The sequence below is a fragment of the Anser anser genome (assembly GCF_964211835.1).
Source record: "Anser anser genome assembly, chromosome: Z".
Lineage (NCBI taxonomy): Eukaryota > Metazoa > Chordata > Aves > Anseriformes > Anatidae > Anser > Anser anser.
Genome location: NC_139723.1, coordinates 49,058,191 through 49,071,245, shown reverse-complemented (window position 1 = coordinate 49,071,245; position 13,055 = coordinate 49,058,191). Strand labels below are relative to the sequence as shown.

The 13,055-nt window shown below is 36.3% G+C and overlaps 1 protein-coding gene and 1 long non-coding RNA gene across 4 annotated transcripts in view; one reads left to right on the top strand and one right to left on the bottom strand.

The window, feature by feature from the left end:
* Nucleotides 1-9,357, top strand: part of LOC310889307 (uncharacterized protein) — a 40,618-nt gene extending 31,261 nt beyond the window's left edge. For 2 of the 3 annotated variants that reach the window (XM_083816567.1, XM_083816565.1), the window contains 7 exons: nucleotides 2,569-2,629; nucleotides 3,041-3,189; nucleotides 3,644-3,841; nucleotides 4,809-4,975; nucleotides 5,364-5,515; nucleotides 7,121-7,200; nucleotides 7,969-9,357. In XM_083816567.1, coding sequence (XP_083672693.1) covers nucleotides 2,569-2,629; nucleotides 3,041-3,189; nucleotides 3,644-3,841; nucleotides 4,809-4,975; nucleotides 5,364-5,515; nucleotides 7,121-7,200; nucleotides 7,969-7,995 — 834 coding nt within the window. In that variant the 3' untranslated portion in view covers nucleotides 7,996-9,357. The remainder of the gene's footprint in view (nucleotides 1-2,568; nucleotides 2,630-3,040; nucleotides 3,190-3,643; nucleotides 3,842-4,808; nucleotides 4,976-5,363; nucleotides 5,516-7,120; nucleotides 7,201-7,968) is intronic. The other variant, XM_083816566.1, reaches the window with a different exon arrangement.
* The window catches only part of LOC310889309, a 40,176-nt gene continuing 30,120 nt past the window's right edge, over nucleotides 3,000-13,055 (bottom strand). Inside the window, exon 3 of the long non-coding RNA XR_014576510.1 lies at nucleotides 3,000-3,127. This is a non-coding gene — a long non-coding RNA (uncharacterized lncRNA). The remainder of the gene's footprint in view (nucleotides 3,128-13,055) is intronic.

The window sequence follows — 13,055 nt, the reverse complement described above, 5'->3', positions numbered from 1 at the left end:
TAGGCGCCTGTCTTGTTTTAGAGAATCCAAGTAATTTGGGGGACATTAGACACCAATGAAGAAGACAGTGGTTTTTTTGTTTGTTTTTGTTTGTTTGTTTTGTTTGTTTGTTTGTTTGTTTAATCATACTATGTTATTTTTTCCACTAAAAATTCTGATTGTCATTTCTCTGTCTTATTTCACATCTCATGTCTTTTGAAAAATCGTAAAACCATAGTAAAGCTTTTTTTTTTTTTAATTTAACAAACAAACAAAACCTATTACTACATTCCAATGCAGCTGGTTGACCTATGCTGCAAAGATAACTTGAGTGGTATTACCAAGGAAAAATAGACATCATTAAAATTCCTCAAGTTTTGCAATATTTCTTTCTAATAATGCAAATTCAGTTTGCTAAATATCCGAGATGGCTGCAGGCACAGAGAGTAGGCATAATACCAGGTTAAAATGCTTGTTTCCATCCTTTTCATCTTGGCCAAACTGTTTTGCAGCCACATTTTCAGACAGTTTAGCAATGTTTAAACTTTGTTCTGTAGTGAACCATTATCAGATGTTCATCTTCATGACAGAAGAAAAATGACTTTTATATATATATATATATTGCAAGATCATAACAATTCTGTTACTCTTGTTTTTTCATTGTAATGATTCTTTTACCAGAGAGAGGGAGGGAAGAAGGCAGAGACAGAGAGGGGAAGAATAAGAGGGAAGATTCCTCTTGGAGAAGGAGAAGGAGAAGGAGAAGGAGAAGGAGAAGGAGAAGGAGAAGGAGAAGGAGAAGGAGAAGGAGAAGGAGAAGGAGAAGGAGAAGGAGAAGGAGGAGAAGGAGAAGGAGAAGGAGAAGGAGAAGGAGAAGGAGAAGGAGAAGGAGAAGGAGAAGGAGAAGGAGAAGGAGAAGGAGAAGGAGAAGGAGAAGGAGAAGGAGAAGGAGAAGGAGAAGGAGAAGGAGAAGGAGAAGGAGAAGGAGAAGGAGAAGGAGAAGGAGAAGGAGAAGGAGAAGGAGAAGGAGAAGGAGAAGGAGAAGGAGAAGGAGAAGAGGAGGAGGAGGAGGAGGAGGAGGAGGAGGAGGAGGAGGAGGAGGAGGAGGAGGAGGAGGACTGAAAGACCTATTTAATCTGGGAAGATCTTGAGGTTGTAACACCACACACTGCCATGAATCTTAGAGTTCAACAGAGAATGCCTTTGGTTTTAGTTCTGAAAGGCAAACAAAGTTATCTTTTCTTTAACAGTCATGGAGTGGTCACTGTTATGTACTGTTCAATAAAAGACTATATGTTTAAAGAATAAAATAGATTGCTAGGGCTATCAGTAATTCTATTCCAGTCTGCTCTCAGGACTGAACCCCAAATGCATGTTCAAATTATGTACTTTATTCCAGTTGTTTGTTTTCTAGCAAGAAATTGCCAACGTGGGCTCTGAAATACCAACAGTTCCAGTTTGGCTGCACACAAAGTGAAAAAGTACAGCCTTCTAAATATTCCAGTGTGTAGTCCTTCTCTAAATCTACTTGTAGATGTTTGTCTGTGGAAATAATCTCTAATGGTTTTCCTTTTAGTGGTTGTATTGGAAAAGTTTTGTCTAGTTTGACCTTCTAGCTTTTTAGTGATGGCTTGTCAGAATTGCTCTCCTCAGATTTACCTATAGAATCCCCCTTGTGATGTTAAACATATTTCAGGTTCACCATAAATTCTGAATTTCTTGTGACTGAAAAAAAAAAAATATATATATATTATTATATATTTTATTTTATTTTTATTACAGATAGAGTCTGTGAACATGGTCTAATTATTGTCTGTTATTTTCTGAATAGACTTCTATTTTACATATAATATGTACAAGTCTTTCTGTAACTTTGCAAACTGTCAGCTTTTCTTTATGGCAGCCAATTTTCATTGTACTGTTCTAGAGCATATATTCAGGATCATCTTAACTAACCACTGAAGAAGGAAAAAAAAAATATTCTCAAAGCCAGATTGTATCTCATTTATGAAATTGAATGCAGGTTCCTGTAGCACTTCAGAGTGAAGGTCTCAAACAGGAGTATTTGTTTAATAATGCAGCACCATCTTCTGATTAAATTCTGCATAACACCAGTATTTAAAGTTGTTTGTTTGTTTTTCTTACATTTCTAACAATATCTACCACAATATTGCCTTATTTCTGATTGACTAACAGTGAAACACACAAACAAACAAACAAACACTGTGTGTCCAGAGGCTTTTTCTCTTCTATAGTTTCAAGAGTCTTTCAGTGTACATTTTATCACATTTTTCATTCTGGTAATGTGGGAAGGTGCTATAGAAAACATAGGCATAACCCATTTTGATACAGGCTGTTGCAAAAATGACAGTGTTTGAGAGTGAGTGCCTCTGTTTTACTTCTGTGGTGTTTTGTTGTTTTGTTTTTGTTTTTCCTAGCAATAACTACACAACAACCCATTTAGGTAGGTTGTGACTATCAGTGGCAACATTAATTCACTATTATTAACTATTAGAGATGTTGTAACCAAGGAAACACAACAAATTTGGTAACACTGATTTTCTTCCCTCATCCTTTCTTGTCTTGCAGGTCTCCATTCTAGAAAATCTGACAAAAAAAATAAAACATCTTTATACCCAGCACACATTGAGTGAGTTTCATATTTTGGACATGAAATTTCTTGATCTGCCTTGTTTCTTTCCTGTTTTTCTTACTTTGTGGTGTACACCACCTGAAGTTAATATAAGCTTTTCATTGCAACACTGTGTTTCAGATCAAATTATGGAAGAATGTTGGAGCTAGAATTAATGTCTGTCATGACTCCAAACTCTTTAGTATAAGCAGCTTGTAACAGTCAGCAGCAGTTTTGAGTAGGTTTATTTCAACATTTGAATAGAATTCTTTAATATAATTCTTGATTATTATAGTTTATTTGTGCATTGTAAATTCTTAATTTCCAATAGGAGTTAATTTACCCCAGCAAAACAATATTCTAGCAAATGTGTAGTTGTAGAAATGCTCAAGTTTTTCTTACCTGCTTTCCCTATTATTTTCGATACAGCTTTGCAGGAACTTCACACCATCAGTCTATATGTGGAGAGAGTGCATGACCTCGTGAATTTCCAGATAAAAATTCTTCAACAAAAGTCTGAAAAGACAGAAGAAGAAAAATCCGATGTGCCAGTGATTTTAAAATTAAAGGCAGAACAAGTGAGAACAAAAATGGAGATTAAACTGCTTTGGTTTAATATTATTCCAGTTGTTTCAAAGGCAATCAGGTTGACTCTCCCTAGCAAAGGCTGAAGGAAACCAATGTTCTAACAGATAGTAAAACATATGGGCAAATATATATGTGCCTTGAGAATGATAAATTGGTGATTAATGATTAAAACAGCACAGTAATGAAGTCTGATTCTTCTGGAACCAGACAGTGTGCTGTTGTCTTCGTTATAATCCTATAAATTTTGCTATAAAATCTTTTAAAGACCTACTACCTTGAATTACAAAATCTATATGTTAAGAATTGGAACCATGCAACTTTTCCTTCTTTAGTTTTCTCTATTTTTGCTCTCCCTTGTTCATTAAAATCTTGGAAATTTCATTGAAAGGAGTAAATATCTAGATCCTGGCTTAGTGTTTAAGAAATATCTTTGTTGCCTCCCAGGCAGCTAATGAAGAGAAGCCTGAATGCTTAATGGAAACAGAACCTCTTTGGCAAGCACACGTCATGTTGCAAAAGATACAGGAATCTTTACAGAAACAAGACAGAGAAATCAGTGAGACCCTTGAAAGTGAAAGATATTACAAAACAATGAAACCTCAAATCAAGGTGCTAATGTTCTTGAAAAATCTTGCCAAGAAGGTAAGAACTCAGTGATAACAAATGAAAAACGGTTTGCCAAGTTTTCTAAAATTGGAAAAAATTATCTTACATACTGTGGTGCGTTCACCCTAATGGACAGATAAACTCCAGCACAATGAGTCTCACTCATCCTCCTTGAAGGAAGGGGGAGAGAGAGAAAACACAATGTGGGAAAAATAAAGAAGGCTCACAGGTTGATTAAAGGAAAAAGTAAGGAAAAAGTAAGAGAAAATACAAGCAAAGGTTGTATGGAAGCAAAGAGAGAAAAAACAATTATTCTCTATTTCCCATTGATGAGTGAAGATCAGCTGTGTTTTGGAAAACAGAGCCTCCATACACAGTGTGGTTGTTGAGGAGGACATACATTTTCATAATGAACGCCCCTCCCCTCGTCCTTCCCCTTTCCTAGCTTTTATTGTTGAGTGTAACATCCTATGATATCAATCATATCTCTTTGGTTGATTTAGGACAGCTGCCCTGACAATGTCCCCTCCCTACCTCTTGCCAATGCCCAGTCTCCTGGCTTTGAGTGAGGAGGGGAAATTGAAGAGAGTCTTGATGCTCCAGAGCACTGATCAACAATAGACAAGGCATTGGTGAGATATCAGTGCTGTTCTAGTTATAAGTACAGAGCACAGCTCTATATGGATTGCTATGGGGAAGATTTAACTCCATCCCTGCCAGAGCCAGTACATATACATTTATTTAAAGGTTAAGTTGAAATTTTCAGAATTACACATGGAATTAAAGAAAGCTAACTCCTCACTGAAAGTCAGCCTATGGAAAACTGATTAGACCAACTTGCATTCTTTTTGTTTGGCATTATTTTAAGAGATAAATTAGTGAAGCATGAAAATGGAATCATGAAAAAAACATGGTTTTCTGTCCTTGTTGTCTAAATATTATGAATTGCAAACAGATGTGCAAGCTTTGCAGAAAATGTAATCTAATTTTTGATCCATGGTAGGTTCACACCATATATTGTGATGTTCCTGAGGCACAACAGTATATCAGCCAGCTTATCAGAAAGAACAAGGATGAAAGGGCTGATCAGAAAGAAGCCTTTAATAATGCTCAGGCTGACATTCTGTCTTATGAAGTATTTTATGGAAATGAACCCATGGATGACAAAAGGTATATTGGATAGTTAATAAAGTAAAGAAAGAAATAATATTGAAAAGTAATGAGCTGTTTCCACATAAAGAAAAAACATTTTAGAGAATGTTATTATAATATTCATGCATAGTTTTGAAATTGAATTTAAAAAAAAAAAAGTCTACACTTGCATTAAGAATTAAATCAAGCTTAGAAACATCTGTTATAAAGAGCAGGAAAACATTTCAGCTTAACTGTCTTATGCAAGTTTTAACTAGTGCGTGATGGCTTGTGCTATAGCATCAACATTTGTTTTTTCCCTACATTATTACAGGATGTTTCTCTCATACTCTGGGTAATTGCACTACTCTTGTAGTTAAGTGACTAGTTCTTAACAAACTCTTCATTTTATTTTGAACAATGACAGGACAGAGCTGTCAATGAAGCTTTTCAGAAATCTTGGGAAAGCAAAATCTGAATTTGAATACATTGAAACGGAGAAGATGGTTTTTGATTGTATCCGGACAGGGGAAATCCCCAACTGGATTAAAAGGGATTGTCTTTATGTAGCCTTGGCAGGTGAGATATCCTTTTGTCAAGTCAAAGAAAGCTAATTTGCTCAGACAACTAACTTTTGAATGTAAGAAAACAGAGTACAGCAATTAAAGACACCTAGAGCATGCTGCAATCGGAATTATAGAATGGTTTGGATTGGAAGGGCCCTTAAAGATCATTGAATTCCAACCTCTCTGCCATGGGCAGGGACACCTCCTACTAGACCAGCTTGCTCAAAGCCCCGTCCAACCTGGCCTTGAACACTTCCACGGATATTCTCTGGGCAGCCTGTTTCAGTGCCTCACCACCCTCATAGTAAAAAATAGTAACAAATTTCTTCCTAATGTATAATCTACATTTATCCTCTTACAGTTTAAAACCATTACACCTTGTCCTATTATTACACTTGCTGATAAAGATAACGATACCATAAAGAATCCCATGAAACACCTGTGCATGCACATGTGCATTTTAATAAACTGCTGTATGAATTTATAAGACTGCACCATGGCTTTGTAAACAAACCTGCTGGAGAGGAGCTCTGCAGAGAAGGACCTGGGGGTCCTGGTGGATGACAGGCTGACCATGAGCCACCAGTGTGCCCTGGTTGGCCAAGAAGGCCAACGGGATCCTGGCGTGCATTATAAGAAGTGCGGCCAGGAGGCCAAGGGAGGTGATCCTCCCCCTCTACTCTGCCCTGGTCAGGCCTCACCTGGAGTACTGTTTCCAGTTCTGGGCTTCCTGGCACAAGAAAGATGGGGATCTTCTGCAAAGAATCCAGCAGAGGGCCACAAAGATGATACGGGGCCTGGAGCATCTCTGCTGTGAGGAAAGACCTGGGTCTGTTCAGCCTTGAGAAGAGAAGACTGAGAGGGGATCTTATCAATGTTTGCAAATATCTTAAGTGTGGTATTTGGCCAACCTATTTTCAGTGGTTTGTGGGGACAGGACAAGGGACAACAGCCACAAAATGGAGCACAGAAGGTTCTGCACCAACATGTGAAAGAACTTCACAGTGAGGGTGATGGAGCACTGGAACAGGCTGCCCAGGGAGGTTGTGGACTCTCCTTCTCTGGAGATACTCAAGGCCCGTCTGGATGCCTACCTGGGCAGCCTGTTCTAAGGAACCTTCTTTGGCAAGGGGTTTGGACCCAATGATCTCTTGAGGTCCCTTCCAAACCCTACAATTCTGTGATTCTGTGATATGGTTTCCATATTTTCACCCTATTGTTCATCTTTTCTTTGGTATCTTTACCATTTCAAAATCAGAATTATTGTGTACAATGAGTCTAGTTATCTCACTGGATGTTCAAGTTAGACACACCATGAAAACCCCCAGCTTTGCAATGAATACAACAGCAAATGCAGAATTCAGAGAATGGTATTCCTTTTTGAAGAACATTTCAAAACATCCATTGCATAAATTTAACACTTTGTGCCAAGTCTTTTTTTTCCAATATTTCGCTTGGTTTTTCTGTGATTTTTCAACAGACAACATGTTTTTGGTGGTTTAGGCAGGAAAAGAAGGGCTATGAACCTCTCTTTGAGAGAATGACCATTTCTAATTTAAGAGACTTACTGTGTTATATATTTATTATATATTACTGTAAAACTACCGGAACTGCCCAGAAGATCATAAAAATATATGTTCTGAGGAGACAAGTCACCATGCAGAGGAACTCATGCGGAAGTTTGAAATGGAAATCAAGGTAATATACTACAATATATAATATCACATGGTTTAAAACCAGGTATTAAGATTTTTGGAATGTATTTAAAAATAACATCTTTTTCCTATCTATTAAGGGATTTGAGATTTGCTCTCGAGTATATCCTGTGATGTCTTTACATGCAATTTTTTTCTAAAAAGCAAATCTCAATAGAAATAATATACAGAGATCTGCATTATATACTATATCAACTCTTAAGCACATTTGCATTAAATGATAACAGTCTCTGCTAACTAGTCAATTATATAGTTGCACCTTCCTATGTATGAAAGGATTCGTGTTAGACTTTTACATGTCTATCCATTTTACCATTTGTATACAAATCTCTTTACACATCTTGATGGCTGAGTTTCAACCAAAGCTACATTAATATGTTCATACATCTAATGGTTTGGGGGGCACAGACTCCTTGTTTAGTAATATGTTACAAATGAAATAGACTCATCCGAATTTTTATCAATGTAAAATGGACAGTAACTGTTTGGACTGAGTTTTCCCTGCTGAAAGAGACCCAAAGATGATGCAACAAAATTGATTTAATGATGTAACAAAAAACAGAGTGCAATAAGGCCCTTATCATATTGCTGTTGTTGGATCTCAAAGTGAGCAGCCCCAAGATTGCCTTTAATCATTGTCTTGCCTATCACGTCAAGTCAATGCACTGAAATTTTTTTCTTGGTAAGTAATGAATGCAAACTGTAAAATATTAATTTTGGCAATTAATAATTCTTTCATTGATATTTTTAGGTGGCCAACAAAACAAAGGAACAGTAAGAGACTTGCAAAGAGTGGAACAAGTTTCTAATTTTAAAGAGGGACACTGAATAAAAAGCTTGGAGCATAGAAACACTTTCTGTAGTACCTCTGGGGTGGAAAATGAATTGGAAGAATTACAAGCCCATGGTTCACTTTGAGAAAATTTATGTGGGTATTTAAGTGTTTTGAAAATTTTACTGAAATTGAAACACAACAGTATTATAACCTCAAAGAGTCTGAGACTGAACAAAGGAGTCTAGATCTTTGAGACAAACAGGAATAGTAAGCGGATGGGATTCACTAAGCTTTTGCTGTCTAAAATTATTCATTTGTACAACAACAGAAAAGTGTCTCCAAAGTGTATTTTTCTTCCATGAAGCATGAACAGCTCTGTTCCATAGAGATAGGGCTTGGGTGGGAAGTAAAAGTTGTATTCTTAGCTTCAGATATTTTGGACAAAACAAATCTGTACACAAAAGGATAATTATGTTTGTTTTTAAAGACCTTGCTGAGAAATGCCTGGCCAGTTAGCAACGCTCACCATGGTACACAGCCATCCCAGAGGAAAGGCCTTCATGGAAGTCCCAAGTATCTGATTTTTCTTTGTCTTTGCCTTTCAAAAGTAATTATGCAGTGGGAACATTGTGTTAACTCTGTAACTAATACAATAAAAGCAGTAAATCACAATGGACTATACTGTATCTTTTAGAGCATGTTATTGCATGGTTGTACAATTTTGTACATGGGCTGAGATAAAACCATACACCAGCAGACAGCTTTTTTCAGTCACACAGTTCTGTCTATGTTTTGATCACTCTAATAATCAACCTTCCACTGACACCGTGGAAGAGTGCAAGATTAACTGGATTGTTAATGCCCCAAAGGGCACAACACAGAACTGTGAATTATTCAGTTAAAGGAGAGAGAAGACAAGACATCCTGGAGTGGAAAGGACAGGGGGAGAAAGGGGAAAGAAATCATGAGACACTTAGACTTCTCAGTTTACTTGCAGTTTGTTTAAACCAGGACTTTTCTTTAGATAGATAGATAGACAGATAGATAGATAGGTAGATAGTCAGGCAGGCAGGCAGACAGACAGACAGACAGACACATCAAAAGCCATCCTTGTCAAGACCTAAGGATCGAAGTAGTCAAATATCCAGAAAATTTTCAGCAATTTCAAGTTTAGTTCTGTTGAATCTCCCGGCTGAGTTTTATCACAAGGTGGCAGTTTCTTCCTACTGGTGCTGATTTGTTCTAAAACCCCTTTTCCTAATACTTTGAGACAATATCTCAAATTTATTCATAAACAGTATTCAGTCTGGGAGTCTTCCTGATCTCTTCCATGGTAAAGTGATGCAAAGAATTAAATTAGCTGTTCTGAAGGGGGGGGGGGGGGGGGGGGGGGGGAAGGTGGTTTTTTTTTTTCTCTTGCCATTTGCCATCTGTTATGCCAACTTTGGATTCTACAGCTATAACAAACGTTCTGAATTTCTTCGATGATCCTATTTTGTTTATTTGGAAAATAGGAAAATGAACTTCTAGTTTAAAAAGAAAACAAGGAGGTTCTGAAATAGGAAGTATAGATACATACCTGAAACACAAAAACAGACTCCATAGGAGGGAAACATATTTTGAGAACCAATCTTTTATTTTATTCTGTCACACTGTATCTTCAATTGTTTCTACTGTCAATGAAAATATAGTATTAGGTATTATGTAGAATATAACTTACAAAGAAAATCTTTACCTTACATCAGGTAAAGATATTGCCTCCATAGCTATCTCCTAGAAGAACTGATTCCCAAAGCTATATTCTATTATTAGTACAAGCAAAAGTTTATTATATAGTATTGTCATCAGTTCTGATTAAGATATCTCTATAACTGGCTAATATGCATCTCCTCAGAACAGAGCCCATGCTAGACAGAGACTTTATTGGTAACCATAGCTGCATCAGGAGCAATTTACGTAAAGGAATAAGAAAATTGCAAACAAAAGTTGATTAAAGTACAACAACAAAATTATACCGTAATATGATCTACGCATTGCAGTATGGACAAAGCCTGAAAATAATTGCAGCATATTTTATTTCTTTTTCCTAAACTCCAGTCAAAAGTTATAGGAAATAGAAAGTCAAAAACTGAAAGCATTCTGTATGCGGCAACAGTAGATATGCTTTACAATAGCATCCTTCAGTATATGGACTTTTAGCATTTTACAGTGTATTTTAAACCACTTCATAATATAGTTCTTATAGTACTGTGGTGATTTTGCTTTGCTAGGCAGCTGAACTCCACCACAACTGCTCTCTCACTCCCCCTCCTCAGAAGAGGAGCGGAAGAAGAAAAGGGAAAAAACAACTCATGGGTCGAGATAAGGATAATTTAATTAAACGAAAAATAATTATTAAGGGAAAATTATTATTAATTAAATGATTTAACTAAAGAGAAAAGGGAAAGAGGGGAGAGGGGAAAACAAACAAACAAAAAAGCATAGGCTGTATGGAAGTACAGAGAAAGAGAAAGGAAATTACTCTCTACTTCCCACCAATGAGCGATTCTTGACCACATCCTTGAAACAAGGCCTTAATACGTGTAGCCATTGTTTGGGAGGACAGACGTCTTTATAATGAGAGCCTCCTTCACCTTTCCCACCTTTTATTGATGAGTGTGACACCACATGGTATGAAATATCCCTTTGGTTGGTTTATGTCAGCTGCCCTGATGTCCCCTCCCCACCTCTTGCCTAGCACCAGTCTGCTGGCTCCTTGGAGGGTTAGAGTGAGTCCAGTACCACTCAGGAGTAGAAAAACCACTGGTGTGATAGCAATGCTGTTCTAGCTACATGTGCAGAACTGTATGGGTTGCTCCAGGGAAAGTTAACTCCACCCCAGCCAGACCCAGCACACTTACACAGGCTTGGAGCCTCTTTATAAGTTGTTGGCACTCAATAGATAAATAAAGACAAACATTTACTTCAGGCCTGCAAGAGTAGGAAATAGTGTGTCACAAGTACATAGTAAGACACACCTTCTGGGTCAACTTTTTTCCTCATACTTTTTTTCAATAATCACTATCTGACCAAACCCTCTGCTACATAATATTGATGTCTGCAAAAGAGAGACCAAAAATCCAGAGAGCTAGTTCCAACACAGCATAATATATATATATGTATATATACACACGTATATACATATATATAACTTCTAAGTGTATTTTAAATTACATTAATTATTTGAATTATTACTTCCAAATATCCTGAATTGTTCTCAGAATTGTTCTCAGAGTGCTAGACTTTTCTCACTAGAGTGTTAGTATTATGTTTCTCCAAAGAAATATATTTGTATATTATATATCATTTCACATACTGGTTCTCTCCTTTATAGGTTGGACATTTGCAGGCTCCCATAACATGAGTAAATTTACTCTGAGGCAAATTTGATTGTGGGGAGTTTATAACTTGTGGAAATGTAATCTTAAAGAGTAAGGATTTAAGAACACCCGGTAGATGGGGTGCTCACATATTGCAGGAAAGAAAAAATGCATTTCTATCAACTAACTACATGCAGACAATTAAAAGTTATGGTATACTATAAAAATATGCTCTACAGAAAGTTGTCTTATAACAAGATAATCATCACTAACTTTCTTAAATAAAGCTCACAGTGACTGCAACTACATGGATTTTTTTCTGTAATGAAAGTTACCAACTTTTCCTGAAAACCTTACTTCTCTTGCTTTTTTAAAGACCACCATAACTACAAGACCCACCACTACACAAATATGGCTTGCTACCTCTCAATATAGTCAGTACACTTTCAAACAAAGGAACAAAAGCCTTACTTTTCCTTATGTAAAGTATTTCTCAATTTTATGGTCTGTTTCTATCTCAACTCTAAGCTACATTTTATAATTTCTCTCTATAAAAACAGGAAGGACTCAACTCTTTCTAGTAAAGAAATAACCCTATCTCCTCCTCCATAGTATAATGGTTCAGAAATAAGCTACCTTTTTGGGTCCATTTTCATTTTTGACATGTTTTTAAGTAAGTAGTTCAAAACCAACTCTATCCTACTTCCACTTAGGGAGCTCTTCATTACAGATTCTAGGAACCACTTTCATGAACAATACAAATAATATCTCAGTTATACTTAGTGTTTTGTTTTGTTTTTGTTTTTGTTTTTGTTTTTTAAGTTCCCACTACTCTAATACTTTTAAATCAAAGAACACCTTCTGAACTGAGGAAGTTCTGAATATGTTTGTTCGCTCAAAATAGCAGTATCTGTGGGAGAATGAAAGTTTATGTGACTTCATAAGAGCTGTGAGAGCTGCAAATGGTGGCATCTTTCTTGTTGTTCTGCATCAGACAGTGAAACCCAATGTTCCGAAAATATTTCCATTTTCAATTGAAATTTCAATTGAAATTTCAATTGCCTTCTCTCTTCCTCTCTCTGCGTCACCGTGTATAACTTGATGATATTTTACAAGAGCATAATGACAACTTTCCTTTTCGGGCTTCCATTATTATAGAGCTCTTTCCTTGCAAGTGCATTTTTCCAAAGAATCAAGATAGTTAAAAACACAAAAATTGTACCAATTTTATTAAAAAGGTGAAATTGTTCTAAGAAATGTCAAGTATCACAATAATCAACATAAGTGAGTGAAAAGTCAAAGCTTTCAAGGAAAATTGAAAGCTATCAAACACAGAATGGAAAACATTTATTAAATCATTCATAGGAAAGTCTCCTTACCCTTTAGTTTTGAACAAAAAGAAATCATTTTCCTTCACACTGTTCAAAATACTGTTTCCACTAATTTTAGGTTTTATCTAAGGAGATGGAAAACCAGGAATTTTAGAGTCAAAGCTTGTGAGAAATGTTTTGTTTGTTTGTTTGTTTATTTGTTTGTTTTCTGAAAATATGGAAGTTTTCAGGCAAGACCAGGATCCAAAATTAACTTCACTCTGTCCCAGGTCAAAATATTATTCAGCACTAGTTTTAAAGTACTACCTCTTGTACAAAAGTAAGTATTTCAGTTCTTCATCCTTCTTTTTTTATTTATTAATAAAACTTGAAA